At 48.6% G+C, this 18391-nt stretch overlaps 3 protein-coding genes across 4 annotated transcripts; 2 read left to right on the forward strand and 1 right to left on the reverse strand.

The window, feature by feature from the left end:
- Positions 1-3898: 3898 nt before the first annotated feature.
- On the forward strand, positions 3899-6013 carry ONS95_012266 (uncharacterized protein; the record flags this gene model as incomplete). The annotated part of the gene is made up of 4 exons (XM_058505890.1): positions 3899-4047; positions 4118-4414; positions 4464-5053; positions 5103-6013. 4 exons carry the CDS (start codon positions 3899-3901, stop codon positions 6011-6013), a joined length of 1947 nt encoding a protein of 648 aa, XP_058358413.1.
- A 2291-nt stretch (positions 6014-8304) lies between these two features.
- On the reverse strand, positions 8305-10414 carry ONS95_012267 (uncharacterized protein). The gene is made up of 3 exons (XM_058505891.1): positions 10008-10414; positions 9230-9625; positions 8305-9181 (listed from the first exon to the last, which is right to left on the reverse strand). The coding sequence occupies exons 1-3, from the start codon at positions 10095-10097 to the stop codon at positions 8666-8668; spliced, it is 1002 nt and encodes a 333-aa protein (XP_058358414.1). The 5' UTR covers positions 10098-10414; the 3' UTR covers positions 8305-8665.
- Positions 10415-12439: 2025 nt separating this feature from the next.
- ONS95_012268 (uncharacterized protein) lies at positions 12440-16661 on the forward strand. Of its 2 annotated transcripts, XM_058505892.1 has the most exons (5): positions 12940-13096; positions 13147-13269; positions 13323-13757; positions 13801-14525; positions 14570-16041. In XM_058505892.1, exons 1-5 carry the CDS (start codon positions 12973-12975, stop codon positions 15980-15982), a joined length of 2820 nt encoding a protein of 939 aa, XP_058358415.1. In that variant the 5' UTR covers positions 12940-12972; the 3' UTR covers positions 15983-16041. The 2 variants fall into 2 exon arrangements, with proteins under 2 accessions (XP_058358416.1, XP_058358415.1); XM_058505893.1 differs by having other exon boundaries at positions 12440-13096; positions 13147-13757; positions 14570-16661.
- The last annotated feature ends 1730 nt before the right edge of the window (positions 16662-18391 follow it).

Genomic DNA, 18391 nt, shown 5'->3' on the forward strand with positions numbered 1-18391 from the left:
GTCGCTCATTAATTGCCATACTCGATACTAGACGGCACTGCTGAATCCTCGTGATGGTCTGGGGGTCTTCTGGCAAATTGTGGCGTGTGAGTTGAAGACGGATGGAGAGAGCTAGGGCAGCAAGTGGATGTGAGCCAATTGTTTCGAAAATTGCTTGGCATATAATCTTGAATGAGCTTAACTACAGTTGAGATTCTTGGACAAGCTAGCAGAACACTGGTTTCTGGTTTCGTTCCGTCCCGTGTCGTCTCGCTTCTTTAAATTCTTCTTTATATGGTGTCTCCACTGAATACGAAATACCTGCGAACAGTACCTACCTTACGGTATTTTCCCTCACACACGTGACTCTTCTAACGACGGAACTCCCCCATATTTCCTCTTCTTCTTTATCAGGACGCCAAGCTCATATCTTCTGCTCTCTCCAGCACATATGTCCAAAGGCTACTTGAAAGAAGAGCTCAGCGTGGAAACTTCGTAGCTAGGATCGACCCAGGGTTTCCTTACCTAAGTACCTTATTCAGTTATCGCCGGCTGCATTTAGCGGATTACATCAGCCTCCAAACTGGGTCCTTCACAGGCGCAGAAGCTTGCTATGTCCGCATCCGCCAACCAAACCACGAGTAAATCCATCTTCGCTGCTGTTGCGCGACAGCGTGTGCCTCGCTAGATTCTCGTGCTGGCAGAACGGTCCCATCTCTCGATTTGTGACAAATTTTAAGGTGTAACTACTTGGTGTAAATATATGTCACTTAGCTAGGACCTAGGAGCTTATTGCAGCCACAGGGATGAAGGTTCTGCTCTCGTCCAAAGCACGCTTCCACTACTGATCAGCTCTCTAGCATTAACTTCACGACTGCAATGCTTCCTGAACTTTTATCATAGGTATCACTGGATACTTCGGAGGCGAAACCGCTGCAAGTATCATATCCGAAAGTCCCTCCTAGTCGATCATAGGACTCGTCGGCAAGGAAGAGCAAAAACAACATATCCTCGCTAAACGCCGCACAATCAACATTATCATCAGCTATCTAGACTCCAATGAGATTCTTGTTAACGAAGCAAACAAGTCGATGCAGCTTCCCGCCAGTGACAAAGCTCTTTCCGACGATATAAGGCCAACAAATGTTAGACATTACGAACACTGACCTTCTCGGTGCAATCAGATCCGTCCTTCCTGGCCTCTCATCCGGCATGGAAGGGGTTTACGTCCATCTTTCCATCGCGCCAGGCACATTCACTACAATTATGGGTGCGGCAAGCTCTTTTCAAATATGTAGGACACATTCAGGATCTCCAAGACTCTCATGGCCTTTGAAGAGCCAGTCTTGGACGTCAGAAATCGGCCAGCCCATTTTCAACCTCCGCAAGACACTGGGTGTCATGACAGGGCTCCTTTTACCATCCATGGTATACGGAGCTGGCGACAGCCTCAGAAAAATGCAACATCTCGCTGCCAATACTTGTTGATGCTGTCAAGGAGAGATGCTATAGATTTGGGAGGCGAAACACGGCGTGTCGACCGTACACGTGAAGAATCTTGCAGATGTGTTCGTATACTTTGTCGAATATTATTCGGCTTTTTAACCAGGATCTAGGCTTGAGTGGGGCGAGAAAGGCGTCTTCCAATTGAAGCTGGGGAGGTTATTGTTGCGGATGTGGTGGATACCTATGCGAAGGATATGTTCACAATGAGTGGTTGGAACGGTTGAGATTGATAACGTCAGTGAGGAGCAGGTATTAGAAGAAGTTCATCCCTGTATGTTGCTTTTTGCAAGGTACGGGTTCCGGAATCGAGATTTGAGGGCTTTGGGGTGGTTGCACCAGTAACAGGGAGTTCTTGGGATGATTCTTAGATTGTAAACTGAGTATGTTTCTTGGAGGTTGGGAGATTGCTGTCGAGATGAATGTCAACTGCTTTATGATCGTCCTTTCCAACCATTGGCATCTCGAGATTAATTTTTGAGGGTTTCGAGATTTTAGAGTCAAGGTGGATCCCGGAAAGTCACGTCAACATGGGTTCTGTCGCAAATATCCTGCGACGAGTTGTAAAACTCTGAAGTGCCGCTGCATGACCATAGCCGTTTGGAATCGAATACTGTCACGTGCCACTTTGCGGCTCTTACCGTTTGCCATATTGCGGATATCAGTCCAAAGGGTCGTTTCCAGAAAGCCTGAATGGGGAGCTGAAGTCGAGTGATATTTCGTTTAGCGGCACTTGCTTTGTAAGCTCTCATCATCGAGGAAGAGCTTCTGCTGTTGACGTCTCAATTTGGTGCCTAATTACACACACAAGCTTGATCGTCGAAGATCGCATTCTACCTAGCCTGATGCCTATCCACAGCACGCAGTTGCTTCCTCTTTTATTCCAATCACCCCACTACTCGAAGTCAGTGGTCGCCAATCTAGAAAAGAAGACCATCGAAGTAGAACCAACCTGAAAGTAACAGTCTCCCAGCTGAAGACGAAAGAACCAATCCAAGCGCCAATAAAAATGCAGATGATGATGTACCCATTGAAGTACATAGCTAACAACATGATGAAGTAGGCAACAGCAAATTGGAGCATATGCAGAGTTGCTCGAATCATTTGCTGGAACAGGTTTGGGCGGAATGGTGGTGTAGGGAGTGCGGCGTCAGGCGGGCAGGATTTGGAAGGAGTATTGCTCCCTGAAACCGAGTCTTGCGTGCTGATGTACGTATTTAGGGATGCAATGTGACGTTGATATCTATGTCCGAATTAACATTGACCTTTTTGCAGTGCGGTTTGTTGCATTTTAGACATTCGGCTGCCAGAGATAACGGGCTCAGAAGGTACGTACTGGTTGAGGAGATGTCGGTCGTATTCTTTAGCGAGACGTCGTAATAACTCCAAGGACATCACTAAGAAGATGACTCCAATACAGGATCCTGCGAACATAGACGTTGACTTGATCTGCCATGATGAAGAGATGAAGCCTTGACAACTGAATCAGCATCTTCCTCACCCCCTCGATACAGCAGTGACTCACAGGCATTAATGGTAGTCCAGTTCCACAACATCTACAAAGCATTAGTCTCAACAATCCGAGTGTGCTTCGAACAACTTGCAGATATTTGGCACGCATCTGCCGAATCGGACATCGACGAGTGATCCATCGTGACGTGGAAAAGGAAGTCAAGATCTATCTGGAGAAGTGTATTTGGTTTCTTCAGGCAATATTCAGTACCTGGCTATCCAAACAAACAGTATGTTTGAAGCTCCACGGATAAATGTTGCTGAAGAGGGTATTGGATAATTGGAGGGGGTACAAGCTGATTTTGACAGAAGTCCGGATCCCTCCAAGCTCCAACTTCCATGTCATCGTCTCGTCCCCACAAATGCTGCCCAGTCCACCCACTCTTGGCATTCGCCCGACTCAGTCGCTGACCCGATATTTACGCATTCCAGCAAATCACATTATTATTCTACAGCTGAGTCCAATTATTGAGCTGGCTAGGCACGCTAAATGAGCATGTTTGCGGGAGTATCCTGCTGCCAAGAAGGCCCATTGTTCTGGCGAACGATGGCGATGGCGATGGCGATGGCGATGGCGATGGCGGTGCTGCCGCTGGGGCTGGGGCTGGGGCTCTCGTGCGTCCCTGGTGGATGGAAATCTCTTAATCATAATCGACGACCTGGATGGTGCAGTAATAGTGTGACATGGATCGGACTGACGGCCAAATGCTCTCGACAGGCGACAGGCCCGGTCTTTAACTTGCTCAACTGCATGGATGGCATTGACTTTTCGGTCTGGTCGGGGAGGGTCCTCCAGGCCTTGGCTTTCCCGAGCCCAGATGTACAATTAAAACAGAATTCCTCATGGTGTCTTTGGTAGCAGAGTAGACTTCGACTTCATATCCTAATTCACCCGACAAGCAAGATGGACTCTCACGGTGTACTCGAAACTCGCCAGCATATTCAGAACCACTCAGCTGGCGGTGATGAAATCTACTACTGGGGCTATGCCTCTCGTGTCTTCCCATGTACGAACGATGCGGGCAGTTGCGAGTATCTGGATGCAGTGTACTGGTGAGTCCCCCCAACCCCCTTGATATTGAAGAAGTGGCGATTGCTAGAGGTACAGGCTAATCATGTCTAGGATGCACACTGTATCCATGCTGTACACATTCATCCTCTGGGCAGTGTTAGGCGGCCTTCTCGCCATATTTGTTTTCTCCAGAGCGATAAAGCCTTCGCGGACACGACGTCCTCGCTTAGAACTTGAAGGTGGAAGAGCTGTTGCTCCCATGAACATCTTCACACGTTTGTGGAAGTCAAATACGGCAGCTTTGCGTCGCCTGTTACTTCCAGAGGGCCTCCAGTCCATATTTGGCAATGTAACGAGACTTCAATTGGTGTTACTGGCCGTGCTTTCGGGATATTTGTTGATCTTCTCGTAAGTATTTCCTTCTCGAGCAAGATAACGTACCTAATGACATGTACAGACTTGTGGGAATTGTTTACAAGACTTGGATCACACCGGTCAAGAACCTCGATGGCGTTTTCAATACTCGAACTGGTATGGGCGGCTTCAGTGATCGCATCGGAGCCTTCGCTTATGCCCTGACACCACTCAGCGTCTTCCTCTCGCAGAGAGAAAGCATCCTGTCACTTATCACTGGTATGCCAACACAGTCATTCAACTTCATCCACAGATGGCTCGGTCACATTATTTTCGCACAATCAATGATACACACTATCATCTGGACTATTATCGAGGGAAAACTTTACCAGCCTCAGCCAAAGGTCTATGTAAATTGGATCAAGCAGACGTACATGATCTGGGGTATCGTGGCAATGGGCCTGCTGTCTTTTATCTGGGTTTTCAGCTTCCCTCGTATGATTCGTCTGACTGGCTATGAGTTTTTCCGCAAGTCTCATGCCATCGTTGCGCTGATTTACATTGGTGCTTGCTGGGGACACTGGAAGCAACTCGCATGCTGGATGATTGCTTCCTTGGCTATCGTCTTCATGGATTTTGGAATACGCTACCTCAGAACACTCCTAATCCACATCGGATACATGAAGTCTGGAGGTAAGGGTGGTCCCCAGTGGGAAAATAGGGCACCGCTAATACATAACAGGATACGGATTCGAGTCTGCTCAAGCCACACTCCAATGCTTCGACGATGCAGAAGGCCGAGTCGTGCGCGTCGACTTCAAACACAACCACGGGCCATGGGCCCCAGGCCAACATTTTTACCTCTGTTTCCCCGGCCTATCCATCTGGCAGAATCACCCTTTCACCGTCGCATCTCTCGCTTCACAAGAAACTGTCAACCCACATCACACCTACATCGTCCGCTGCCTCAAAGGTGAAACTTCGAAGTTGGGTATGCTAGCAGAACGTATTCAAACAGAGAAAATCACCACACCCGTCATCATCTCCGGTCCATACGGTTCATCTAACCTTTCTAGACCCGGAAATTTCCTAGCTATCGGCGGAGGAACAGGCGCGACAATGGCGTTTCCGGTTGTTCTCAATCGTGTTCAAAATTATGGATATATTGGAGGCAACGTGCAACTCGTATGGATCATCCGTCGGGCACAGGATCTGGAATGGATGGCTCCCGAACTAGCTACTCTGAAGCGCCTTATCACGACATTGAATAGCAAGCTCTCGATACGTATTTTCATCACTCGAGAAACTTCTTCAAACAAAAGCAAAGAAATTCCATCCGAAGAAGAGATTAAGGGATCTACAGTGCGAACATCTATCGCCCTCAGCAACATTTCAAGTCTCGTAGATACAGAACCAGGATACGAGGTTGTATGGCTGGGTGATCGGCATCCGGATCTGTCGGAAGTTGTAAATGACTTTGTGGAGCAATCGCCTGAGATTGGAGGGAGCGTGAGTGTGGTTGGAAGTGGACCTGGTGGGATGGGAACATCGTTGCGGAAGGCTGTGGCGGCTGTGAATGATGGATCCAGGGTGTGGAAGGGGGAGGAGAAGTATGATGTACATTTACATTGGGATGATAGGATGGATTGTTAGATAGCCTTTGTAATTTTGGGGCGTTATGATACCTCTTAGTTGTCGATTTTTAAGCGATATCAATGCTAAGCCTTTCTGGAAGCAAGTCTTTTGGGTTTAGTCATATCAATCTGAGAAGCATGGCAAGCAGCTTCGACTGCTGTGTGGGCTTTCTGAAAGACTTCAGAGTATGAAAGATACACCATGAAGGTTCTACTATGTTTTTCAGCCTATTGATGAACGTGGAGCCAACTATCCACGTCAGAGTTGTTCCAGTTTTCACCCCTGTCAAATGAGGCTCGGCTGTGGGTGAATCATAGATAAACAAATAAGCGAAGTATAGGCAGAGGTCTTCACATTGTTTCAATTGAATCTTCCATCTGAGCCTTTATCTAGTCGATTGTAATATTTTTTTCGATGATTCGGACTTTATTTAATGTAAAAATACCCATCACAATTCCAGCTCGAGCTGGTATCTAGGTTTTGACATTTCACCGCTCCTCTATGCTAATCTAGTAGATGTCCGAGTTTATTTCGATACATTGAGACACTGTACACTCACTAAAACCATGTAAAATGTGCCTTAGATTTATTAGATAAAAATCCGGGTCTCATTGCCCTCCAAATATACAGATATAGCAGGCTGGAGAAGTCCACGAGGATGTAATTGTTCTCATCGACATACAAGCTACAGCAATGATAATAATCATTTTCACTGGAATCTTGTACTCAACGAATTGGATTATACAGATCGGTCCAATGCAGTTTATTTTGAGAAGTGTCTAAAGTTGGTGACATGTCTGAAAAGAATGTTCAGATAATCATGGAACATGCAACCACGCTATCCGTGTATTCTTGTGATTCTCTGGTGACAACTGACCGCCTCTTCCTAGCTATAAGCATGAACGACCATAATTTTAATGAAATTCTTGGCAACTTTCTTGTCTAAATTCAGCATCGTAAAAATCTACATTCGCATTGTGTAAGGGGATTGTGTAGGACATCCACACGTAGACGAGGAAGATGGTCGGGTTTTGATTAACTCGGAAGATGAGCAGCCTGTTGGTAAGATACCATAATCCATGGCATGCTTCTTTTTTGGGGTACGGTTTAGGAGACTAATAGACGTACCAGAGAGTTTCCGAATAGCATTCGCTTGGTTAATAGCTGCACCTGCTCGTAATCCATAGTTTGTACCAAATCGTCATATTGTTCACATGCGGAGGTGGAGACGCTATTGTTGGGGTGTAAAATCGATAAGCTTTCAAGACTTCAAACAGAATCAGACCAGATTACAAATGGGTTTCCTTCAAGGGCAGGAAATTCTGGAGGCGAAGTAAGGGTTAGAGGGCATGTGCTATGAATTGGTCAACACTCAAAGGGTACACGGGAAAGGGCCAAAGACAATAACGAGCATACTTCCCACTAACTTGCGAGAGATGATTTTCGAAACAAAACCCTTGCTTACAAAAGTATGAGCTACTATCACAAGAATTTCGGCAGACGGAATTTGAGTTCCATACCCTCTTGTCAGTGACACATCTAGAGAAGTAATTGCCACTACGGGTCACTGTATGCTGTATCGAAGTATACCATAGCCACTACGCCTACAAGGCTACATCAGCTAATTGGTACTTTGCCATATTCTCTGTCGTTGTCAACTCAGTTACTGTTCTCAATATTCAATCCTTTCTTGTTACTCAGCTTTCCACCAGATCAGTCGCAGTGGCGATTCTGAGCTCGCAGCTCCGCATGGCAACATCCATCTCATTCCCAGAGTCTGGCACAATGGCACGGGAACATATCAGGGGCAGACTTGAAGTAAATAGTTCAAATGTAAGACAAACAACTCTGTTTAGACCTCGAACATGTTCAGGTCTATCTCTATGGCCTGGGCTGCTGAGAAGGATCTGTTAGGAGTTTGATAGCTGCAGCGGAATGTTAATTAGAAGGTTGGCTTGTGGATACTAGGGAGCGGAGAGTGGCAAGTCAAGGATTAAAAGGTGGATAGGGGCATGTATGATGCGAATCTGGATTTGACAAAGAAGAGCAAGTCAGAGTACCAAAATGGAAGTGACAATGCTGAAGCAGTGGGCAAAAGCTATGAAACTCTGACTAGTTTGGCAGTCAAACAACGATTGAAGTCTTGGAGTCATCGCCAATTGCAAGTACCTTATCAGTTAGAGCACATCCGTTGCGATCCTAGAGCACAAATTGAAGCTGGCAGACTGTATGTCTATCAGTGTAAAGAGCAAGGCCTAATTGTTCGGCATGCCAGCACCTGAAGCTATCCCAAGCGAGTGGGACAATTGTCATGTTTGCAAAATCTCAATTCATGTATACTACCACTAGCCAGACGTGATCCGTACCCTTTCTCAGCTATGCATGGTATCCTAGCACGATAGCAAGAGAGCAACAAGTCAAGTAACGCAACGCAACGCATAATACCCATATCCCCGCCTTCCGTCCATCCTGCCCATTCATACATATCATTTACCGATTTTCATTTTACCACCACCTGACAGAACAGAAAGAGAAAGAAACAAAAAATCAACATGAGACAGCGAACTGCAGCCACGCTTCCTGGATCACATCCGCACACTAACATAAGCAAAGTAGAGCAGAGGAGAAAACAGAGTACAGAATGGTTTGCAAGAAAGAAAGGGAGCAAATCTAAGAATCAGCCTTCGCCTTCTTCTTCCTCGGCTTAGGTGCACTCTTTGGCGTCTCCACAGCCAGATCCTCCTTCTCCGCCGCGGCAACCTCATCCTTCTTACTAGATCTCTTGCGCTTCTTGTCTGGGCTCTTCTCCTTCTCGGCGGTCTTGGGTGGGACTATGCTACTTGCGCTGGCCGGAGGAATGATAGTCTCTGGGGTTGGGGGAGCAGCTGGAGTATTGTTCTTGCTGGCTTTGGTCTTGCGCCCGCCCTTCGCTTTGGGGGTCTTGGGAGGTGGAGTGGGTTCCTTGTCGGGCTCACCTTCGGCATCTTCGTCGTGGAGAGCGGCGGCTGAGGCGTCACCGACGAGCTGGGCATCAGCTGTGTTGTCAGCCCCAATGTTGTGCTCGTCTGCGTAGATGGCAGCTTCTTGGTCACTCATATCTTTAGCTTGGAGATTTCCACCTGTCTTGTAAGAGTGCATGCGGGCATTGTAGAGGCGGAGGTTATCCTTGTAAGCATTGGTCCAGAGCTGTTACAGTTAGTGAGATTTCCCGGAAGTACAGAGAAGGAAACTTGCCTGCTTGTCCTCTGCAGCCATGGTACCCCATCGACGAGTTCCCTCGGTGCTAACAGCTCCTTTGGCAAAGTCGGAACCGAGATCCTCAGCAATTATAGGACGGGCTGTCTGCATGTAGAGGAAGAAGGGAGTGAGAGGGCGCTTTGGCGCATTAGGATCATGTTGCCTCTTCTTGCGCTCCTTCTTGTCTGTTGCCTCTGCGGCGACTGACTTTGCTGGACTGACGGCGCGATTCAAGTCCCCGAGGCTGAGCAGAGGGTTCTGTCCGAGCTTGGCCAGAGCAGAGTCAACATCAAGGCCTGCGCCATGTTCACCAAGGACCGCGTTCGTGTGCTTGATATAGGCGGAGGAGAGGGTTTGAATGGCATCTTGGAGAGTCGCGAGCCCGGTAACGACCTGTTCCCATATTAGCGACTGTTGACAAAAGTAATTGGCATCCAATTCCGCGTGGTGGCGCGAAGTCATAGTGCGGTCCGCGGGGTCTTGAGACCACCGCGTCAAGGAAGTAAACAATGGAGGCGCGTAGTAATAGTCGGCCGACGAGGGTATCGCGACACATAAACTGCTCGGGATAGAGTCGCGTGGGTATAGGAATGTAAGATTCAGGGTTGGGAAGCTGGTCCGAGGAGTGGTTGTTGGAATTTGGAGGAGAGCTCAGGATGGTGGTGGTGGTTGATGGGAGACGAGACGGGTTGAGGATATCGATGATATGGGATGCGCGGCTTGCGTCGATCGAGGAGGATGAAGGTGAAAAGAATGGAGAGGAATGATTTCTTACCGAGTCTCTTGTGCGGACGAAGCTGTCTACGTCGATAGAAAGGGTAGCTCCCTCCTTTGGCTTCTCTTCTGGCTTCTTTGCGCGGGCCATGGTGATGCGTTGTGGGTGGTTGATGATGTTCAGTGGTGGTGATGCCTGTGGGTGCTGTCGTTCAGGACAAGTTTTTCAAGGTTTTGGTGGGTTTTGGGCAAGTTTGGGGGGGAGGCACGAGGTTTTCTAGCAGGCCCTGAGCGAGAGCGGGCGGGCAGTACTAGGGAGATACAGAAGCGAGGCCAGAGCAGAGCAGACCAGAGCAGACCAGAGCAGACCAGAGCGGGCCTCGCAGCAGAGAGACCACCCAAAAAGATGGCTGGCAGCGCGTATTGTCAGCCTTCAAAAAGCAGCTCAAGCATCTTTGCATCGTTGGCTCGATTGTTGATTTTGATTTTGATTTTGATTTTGATTTTGATTTTGATTTTGATTTTGATTTTGATTTTGATTTTGATTTTGATTTTGATTTTGATTTTGATTTTGATTTTGATTTTGATTTTGATTTTGATTTTGATTTTGATTTTGATTTTGATTTTGATTTTGATTTGATTGTCCGTAGATTTCATTCTCACAGTACTCGTGTTGCTTTCTCTACAGCCTCACATGCCCTCGCTGTCCCATCTAACTGTTTTGCCAGCATCAACGCGTCAGTGAGCTGCCGTTACTTCATTACCTACCTTAAGGTACGAATGGAAGTTAGGCGGGCAACCCTGTGAGAGCTTGCTACGGTTGGTGAAGTCCTCCCAGGACGAAGGTCTTGAGCCGGGGGCGATGGGTGAGAAGAAAGCCTGGATTGTGCAGGCAGTAGAGTGCAGCTGACTGTCTGGGCGGGATTTGCGGCAGAGGGCAGCAGAGGAGAGAGGCTCGAGAGGCTACGGTTGGTGAAGCTTACCTGGAGCGAAGGCGGAAATCGGAGGTCAGGGGGACGGGGACGAGGAGGAGCTGGAGTGAAAACAGGGCGGATGGTGTGAGCCCGAGAGCTGCACCTCCTTGGTACGAAAGTACCTACGGTGGGTAGGGTAAGGGTAAGGGTAAGGAAGCAGGGCAGGCTGGACTGGGCTCTGGGTAGAAGAGGTGTGGGGGAGCCTGAGAAGAGGCAGCTGGGCAGAACAGGGAGGGAACTACTGTACTACTGGACCACTGGAAAGCAAAATCGAGCAGAGGGAAAACGGGGTTGGAAGGTGGGCGGCGAGGCGGCGCAAAGCCTGGGAAGTCCTCTACGGTTGGTCGAATCTGGCCCAGAATGAAGTTTGGCAGGGAGCACGACCCGTCGACCACGATGCAGCCCAGGGAAGGGAAGCATTGTAGTTGGCTGAGCGGAGGACGGAGGGCAGCCTAAGAGCACAGCGTCAGCGTGTCGCAGATTTCTACGGCGAGCGAGTGCGCTTGGAGTGAAGTTCGCCAGGGTAACCTTAAGGTAAATTTACCTACTTAGGCAGGTATGCTACTGTAAGGCCGGCGATACAGTAGCATGGCCTGATCTTCCTGCCATACCTTACGAAGTTACCCACGGCAAGTGGCCATACAGCGAGAAGCATTAGCAGCATCAGTGGATACGAGCCCGTGGTTGGCTGGGAGCGGAGCGTTAGAGGGGTAACGAAGTAAGGTAGACAGGCAGGCAGGTAGGGAGGGGCCTAGGGAAATCCCCTGGGATGAGGAAATAGAGGTGGCTGGTAAAAGAGGAGCCGTCGTGTTCCATTGTCAGGCTTTACGGGTAAGGCATGACACGCGAGTAGCAGAATCGCCAGGTAGCAAGAGCCCTACGAGAGCACTATCCGCTTGGTTCTGACCGGGCCTGAGAAGCAAGTGAAGTGCGTTTGTACCTGATGTGTAACCTGATCCCCAGACATACCTTATTGTCCGACTGCTGTAGGGAGGTATGTAGCTGCCAATTCGCATTTCAAACAGATGCCCTCGACCATAAGCCTGGACATAACGAGAACATACCTAAGGTGCCTTAGGTAATTAAATTGCTGTTCAGTCAATAGAAGACAGCGCCTTGGTACAAGTGAGCAAGTCTTTTCGTTAGAGCCGTATGTCTTGCAAGTGCACATTATTTTCAGCATAAACACACCTCCAACAAACAGGACGACTCCTATAAGTAATGTGTCAACTGCTCTGTTATGTGCCTACGAGTAGGTCCGCTGAATACTTTGCTGGCCGCCCCAAGGCTCGGCCCACGGATAGGCCCCCAAAACCTGTCCTGACCCTGTCACTTCAGCGACCAGCAATGGCGGCCTAACGGAAGACATATCTCTTGCCGTTCCGCGGCAAGCCAGCTTTGGCTTCAGCATCAGCTTCCCTGTGTTGACTGACTAAGGTACCTTTGGTACAATAACTGTTTGAAGTAATAGAAAGCTTCGGGCAGCAGTGTGGTAGGTCGTAAGGACCTCGTCACCCGTCAGCAAATCCTTAGATGCCTCTCTAAGTTATCTAAGGTATGTAAGAACTATCACCTGGACCCTTCGCTGGTTATCGTTGTCAAAGAGCCGCCCAGTACTTGAAAGTGAGTGCATCTCTGGCGATACCCAAAGCCCAGGTCAGGTATCATCACTGTTGTTCACGAATCCCCGAACTTCGGGCTGCGGACCTTCTTGCAGTCCCCGCCCGACTACGACGTCCACTTTACTATAGTTCCTTTACTTTACTTTACTTTACTTTCCTTTACTTTACCTTACTTTACCTTACTCCGTCTGAAAAGTGAGGCTGTTGATCACCGTCATCGTTGCTTTACTCAGTGTGCCCCGCTGTGTGACATTGGCCCGCTCTATCGTCATTCTCATTCCTTGGCATTCAACCCCTCGCCCTCGAACCAGCATGACATGAAACACTTGGCACATACCAACAACCCCACCATCTCAAAACTTCCTCAAGAGAGCTTTGAGCTTCACCACAATCCATCGAAACACAACAACAAGAAAACAAACCCACAAACATGCCATCCTACAGTTCTACAACGCTGTTGCTAACAGTAGCTATCGTGCTCCTCTTTGCACGACCAGCTCACGCCTTTGGAGCTGGAAATATCGCTTCAGTTGCGAAAATAGAGGGGTTAAATTGTCCGAAGCTTCCGTTCCTGAAGCTTATAGCGTCTACTAACTATTCCTAGGGCGCCATGGAGATATCGAGGATACACTTCTGACCTTGCTCATGTCACGGGCGGCCGGTGGAAAGAAGTTCGACAAGATGTCGGTGGCTAGAGTCTATTTTGGAAACTGGCTGAGAGATTACTGCAAGTTAGCTTACGCGGCGACGAAGGAGCTGTACTGACCTCCTCCTCTACAGCACAAGCTATCGATGTTGGAACTGTCAAATACGTCTCTGCGGAAGCCATCCGCATCCTATTGTGGGTTCTTGGATTCATGACATTTGGATTCGGTACCAAAGAATTCGAAGTTACCACAGAACGTCTTGGTTGCTATCGTCCCGAAGACCATATCGACAATCCAAAGGACTATGCCGATAATATTGATGCTACACAGTATGACCGCAGACTTCGCGGCCCGGTTGATGAGCGGGTGGAGTTGGCTATTGATCCATATACAGGCCTCAAGAACTACATTGCGAATGAGCGTGCTGGTTGTATGACATCTGCTCTGCATGTTCGCAAGCTCTTCGGTCGCTGCATTCAACTCGGCAGATCTTACAACAGAAGCAGAAATAAGGATGAACTCTACGAGTCTCTTCGTTTGTTGGGAACTGCTCTCCATTGCTTGGAAGGTAATTTACTCTGTTCACCCGAGTAACTGGGCTAACAAATCAGATTACTCTGCACACAGTAACTACACCGAATTAGCTCTCATCGAGATGGGCGAGCGCGATGTCTTCCCTCACGTCGGTCGCCGGACGAAGATCCGTCTTCAAGGTGCACGAAGCGAGGTGTACCCAATCGTTACCGGTACATTTGGCGGCGTGGATTTCCTCCATTCTGTTTTGGGCGAAATGGGAGATAAGGCTACCCAGAGTGAGATCCAGGAGCTTGAGGGTACTATTCAACAGCAAGCTGGTGGGGATACTAGCCTGCTTCAAGATCTTCTTGACAAAATTCCAAAGGGCATCTTTGGCGACAAGGATGAGGCTGGGAAGGCCGAGGAGCTCAAGATGAATGCAACTAATGCTCAGATGAACCAAACTCGAGTTTCCCCCCGGGATCCAGAGGAATTTACCATTCAAATGCAAGAGATTGCAAAGGAAATTAAGCCCGTGATGGCATGGCATGATGAGGTTATGCTTTCCATTACCGAAGCCATCGAGAAGATTCCAATGCTTCCAGAGCTTATTGAGCAACTCGAGGGTCAAGTCAACATGTTTGTTTTCTCCTTGATCGCCCCATTCGTTCTGCCTATTATCAGCCAGATCAAGAATGAGTTGAACACTGGTTCTTCCGAGATCATTCAAAGCAGTAAAGACAAGCAATTAATCGTCTTTCACGATGATGAGTGCTCTGACCCTACTCATTCAATGCTTTCAAAAGATCATTTCTCCAATGTAAGTGGTCATATCATGGTCGTGACTAGCGCTAACAAGATCAGGTCCTAAACGAGCCAGCTGGAAAGATTGCCTCTCAAGTCCTGAAATGGGTCGTACCACAGATCATCGAGTGCATGGATGATGAGCGAGCAGATGTCGATCGAACCATCAACCGTATCATCGCTGGAGTGTTCCATCACCCGGCTCAACGCAATGTAGGCGAAGATGGAGCTTCAGACGGCCGCCGCCTCATGTTTCAAGTTGTCGAGCAATGGTGGCAATCACAAGGACGTAATCAAGACAAGCTTCGTGACCAACTCAACCGAAACGGTGTAATGAATGGAGAGAACCACAAGCCAGGAGTTCAGGATTCTGGTCACGGATGTTGCAAGCCTCTCGGTATGGCTAAGTCTTCTGGTGGTGCATCTGGTACCGCTGCGGGTGGATTGATGGGTGGGATTCAGTCTGCTCTTGGTGGCAAATCTTCTGGAGGCTATGGTGGCTCGTCTGGTGGATTTGGAGGATCTGGCGGCTATGGTGGCGGTCAAAACCAGGTCGTCAATGAGGGAATTAGCAACTTTGCTAGTGAAGCAGCTGGAGGTGGAGCTCTCGGTGGCATCGTTGGTGCTCTTGCTGGTGGTCTAGGAGGATCCCTTCTCAGCGGAGCATTCGGTGGATCTGATGAGCCAGAAACCAAGCAGTACAAGCAGCAGGGCTACAATTCTTCAGGCGACTATCAAACGACCACTACGGAGTACGGACATAGTGGCAACCAATACGCACAGGCCGAATACACTCAGACAAACCGACATGATGGAGGTCGTCAGACCGAATATCAACGCTACCAGCAGAATGAACAGGGCGGAAGTCGCTTTGAGCAACGTCGAGAGGAACGTCCTCATGGCGAAAGTTACGAGCACTCCGAACGACAAGAGTATGGCCGCGGAGGAGGCGGATACCAAGAACCCCCGAGACAGCAATACGGCCAGCCAGCCCGACAAGGTTATGGAGGCTACCAGGAGCCTCCTAGACAGGAATATGGCGTCCCTGGTGGATTCCCAGGTGGTGGTTATGAAGAGCCAGCACGCCAGCAATACGGCCAACCTCAACGTGAAGAATATGGCGGTGCCCGAGGTCACGGCAACGAAGCAGGATGGGGCCAACCTGAGCGTCGTAATTCCCGAGGAAGTCGCAACAGCAGTAAGGAGCGGAAGCGAGGTGGATATCGCAACAAGAGCCCTGATAGTGACGATGAGAAGAAGCAGCGTAGACGCAACAAGAGTCCGGACAGCGGCGATGAGCGGAAGCAGTATGGAGGCCAATACAGACGCAACAAGAGCCCAGATAGTGATGAGGAGAAAAAGCAGCGGAGACGTCACAAATCTCGGGATAGAAGCGGCAGCAGGGAGCGGAGAGGGAGCAATGAGTATGGTGGAGGACGGAGAGGAAGTAACGAGTATGAGAGACGTTGGTGAGGGGAATTGATGAGGAGAAGACCAGATGAACATGGGTCGCTGGGCCAGGTTGACTCAGATGGCCTGTGTATCATTAAGTGGTTAGCCGCTTTGGCTGGCATATTCTCCATTGCGAATTGGGATGGATAAGGCTTCAGTTCCATTACAGACCGCTTTTCCACGTCATGCGCTACTTTCTAGATCGGACCTGAGATCCCCTTTTGGAGCTGCAGACACCTAGTAAAAGCTTGAACTAAAAGTTGCTTAAACAATTTGATGCTTACACAGCTATTTCATAACGTGTACTAAAAGCAATGCGACTCGATCTTTCTTCCTATTCACGTGTGATTACCAATTGCCATCGTTCGTCAGCATGTCCTCAGCTGCAGCTATGTAACATAATATCAGTAATAAACACCCTCCTCTCTGAGGCAATACGAAACTGAAAAGGGTCCGATACATGTTGGTTCAACGTTCCATTGAGAACCGCGGTGACGATGATGGCGAAGTTGGGGCTTGTTGATTTTTTTTGGCTTTTGAGAGGGACACAGCACAAGAAAGCTGGATTGATTGATGACTGATGGGCGAGTCCTTGTAGAATAGAGCTTTTTCGCAGCGAGGGGATGAAAGAGCATTCTTGGGAACGTACTCATTGGCAGCGATGTGGAAGTGATAACAGTGCGGAGAGTCAAAAGCGTTGGAGATATTTGCGGGAGGGAGGCAAGGTGGGCTTGCGTAGCTACAAGTCAAGATTGCCTTTCGTGCCTTCGGTAAATGTCCATATCCGCTTCAGAACCTCTGTTTTTCAAGTCATAACATCTAATGAGACTTTCCCTTCACTCCTTGACGATATTCATATATGCTAGGTGGCTCGCTACTTTTTTTCCCCTCGTGATCAGGGCTCGCTTGAGAATTAGCGGGGTGTTTACAAATTCTTAAGAAACTCGGTCCACATTTGCAACCAGCGTTGCCATCATGGCCATGGCCCGTTGACTACAGAGCTTGTGGAATTCAAAAAATACCCGATTCCTTTAATGCGGTTTAGATTTAGTAGCGGCACCAGTGTAGGTCAATTGAAGGCAGAGTTTGGAGGTATTATCTGTAAGGTCGCATCGTGCATCAATTGAGTTACGGTGGCTCCAGGTGAGGACTCATTGCATCTCGAGAGTTAGATTTACGGCCATTTTGAGGGCAATTTTTCAATATAGCTACTGAAAAATTGGGCTGGTAATGAATATAGGGACTCTGATCTCGTCCTTCTCGTAGCCTGAGTGTGGCCGAGTGAAGTGACAGTGAGTAGAGGATTACGTGCTTGAATTTTTGACGGAAACTCCGAAAGCGGGAGCATTCTGGGTACTGAAAGGGTGTGCAAGCTGTGAATAGTACTTTAGACAACATTTTCGGAATCTTTCCTCCAAGACGTATAAAGGCAACAGAAAATACGAGGCGCGCTGATCTAGGTCGAGCCCGTTGAGGTTTGTTACAAAAAGGCAAGCTCAAACTTTCTCAGACAGTATTGTATCACGTAAGTGGGCCTCTCTAGGATTTATCTTGGTTAGCTCAGGAAGATATTGAGAGAGAATATCTTTCAAAATCTAAAATTCGCCGTTTCCAATGTCGGCAGCAGCTGGTGTTTGCAATATACATACGTGACAGAGCTCCTAGTGGTAAAATGTAAACAAAATACCTCGCTTGCAGCTGTGCTGCTTAGACGGGAAGTGATACCTAGCTAAGTAGGTAGCTTGGAATGAGCGCAGATTTAACAGTAAATTTTCATTTTAAGTCCATTCTTCAGGCCTCAATCTACTTTTCGAAATAATGATGTTTTGGAAGAAACCATGGTGTGCTGGTGTTGATATTCAGACGATATGACTCGTGGATACCTAGATGGGCTACCGAGACACGCTGTGGGGTTGAAAAGCAAAAGCCCAACTCCACTGTAAATGGACTGTGCTGCGGTTGCCTTCCCCACGGCGGCCCACTAAATTGCGAATCGCGGCTTCCAATGTAAGGAGGGGCATTCGAGCGGGGCCAATTATCTTCAAAGGGCCATCTGGCATCTGAGAAAACGAACCTATCAATTGTCGGCTGGTGCTTCTTCAGTGGAAAGCACTCGCGCAAGGGGCAATCAGCTTCCTAGAGGGCAGGTATGCGCTGTGAAGTCGGCGTGTGGTCGCCTGTAACATGGCGGCGGGGTGCTGAAGGCCAGGGATGAGGTGCCTGAGACCTCGCTGAGCACGACCCTCCGTTCCCGCCCACTTTCCCCACGGGGGAAATCATTCCCGTGTGGGTGGGTCTATGGTAGTACAGTAAGGTAACTTAAGGTATCTTCAGTGCCCAGGTGAGTTCCATTTTATTGAGCTCTCGGGGCTCTGGCATCAATTAAGTGCTCGCATCGCCGTTCACCTCGGTCACATTCAGACATGGAAG

This window comes from Cadophora gregata (assembly GCF_030347475.1).
Source record: "Cadophora gregata isolate MNR1 chromosome Unknown scaffold_6, whole genome shotgun sequence".
In the NCBI taxonomy this organism is placed as follows: Eukaryota; Fungi; Ascomycota; class Leotiomycetes; order Helotiales; family Ploettnerulaceae; genus Cadophora; species Cadophora gregata.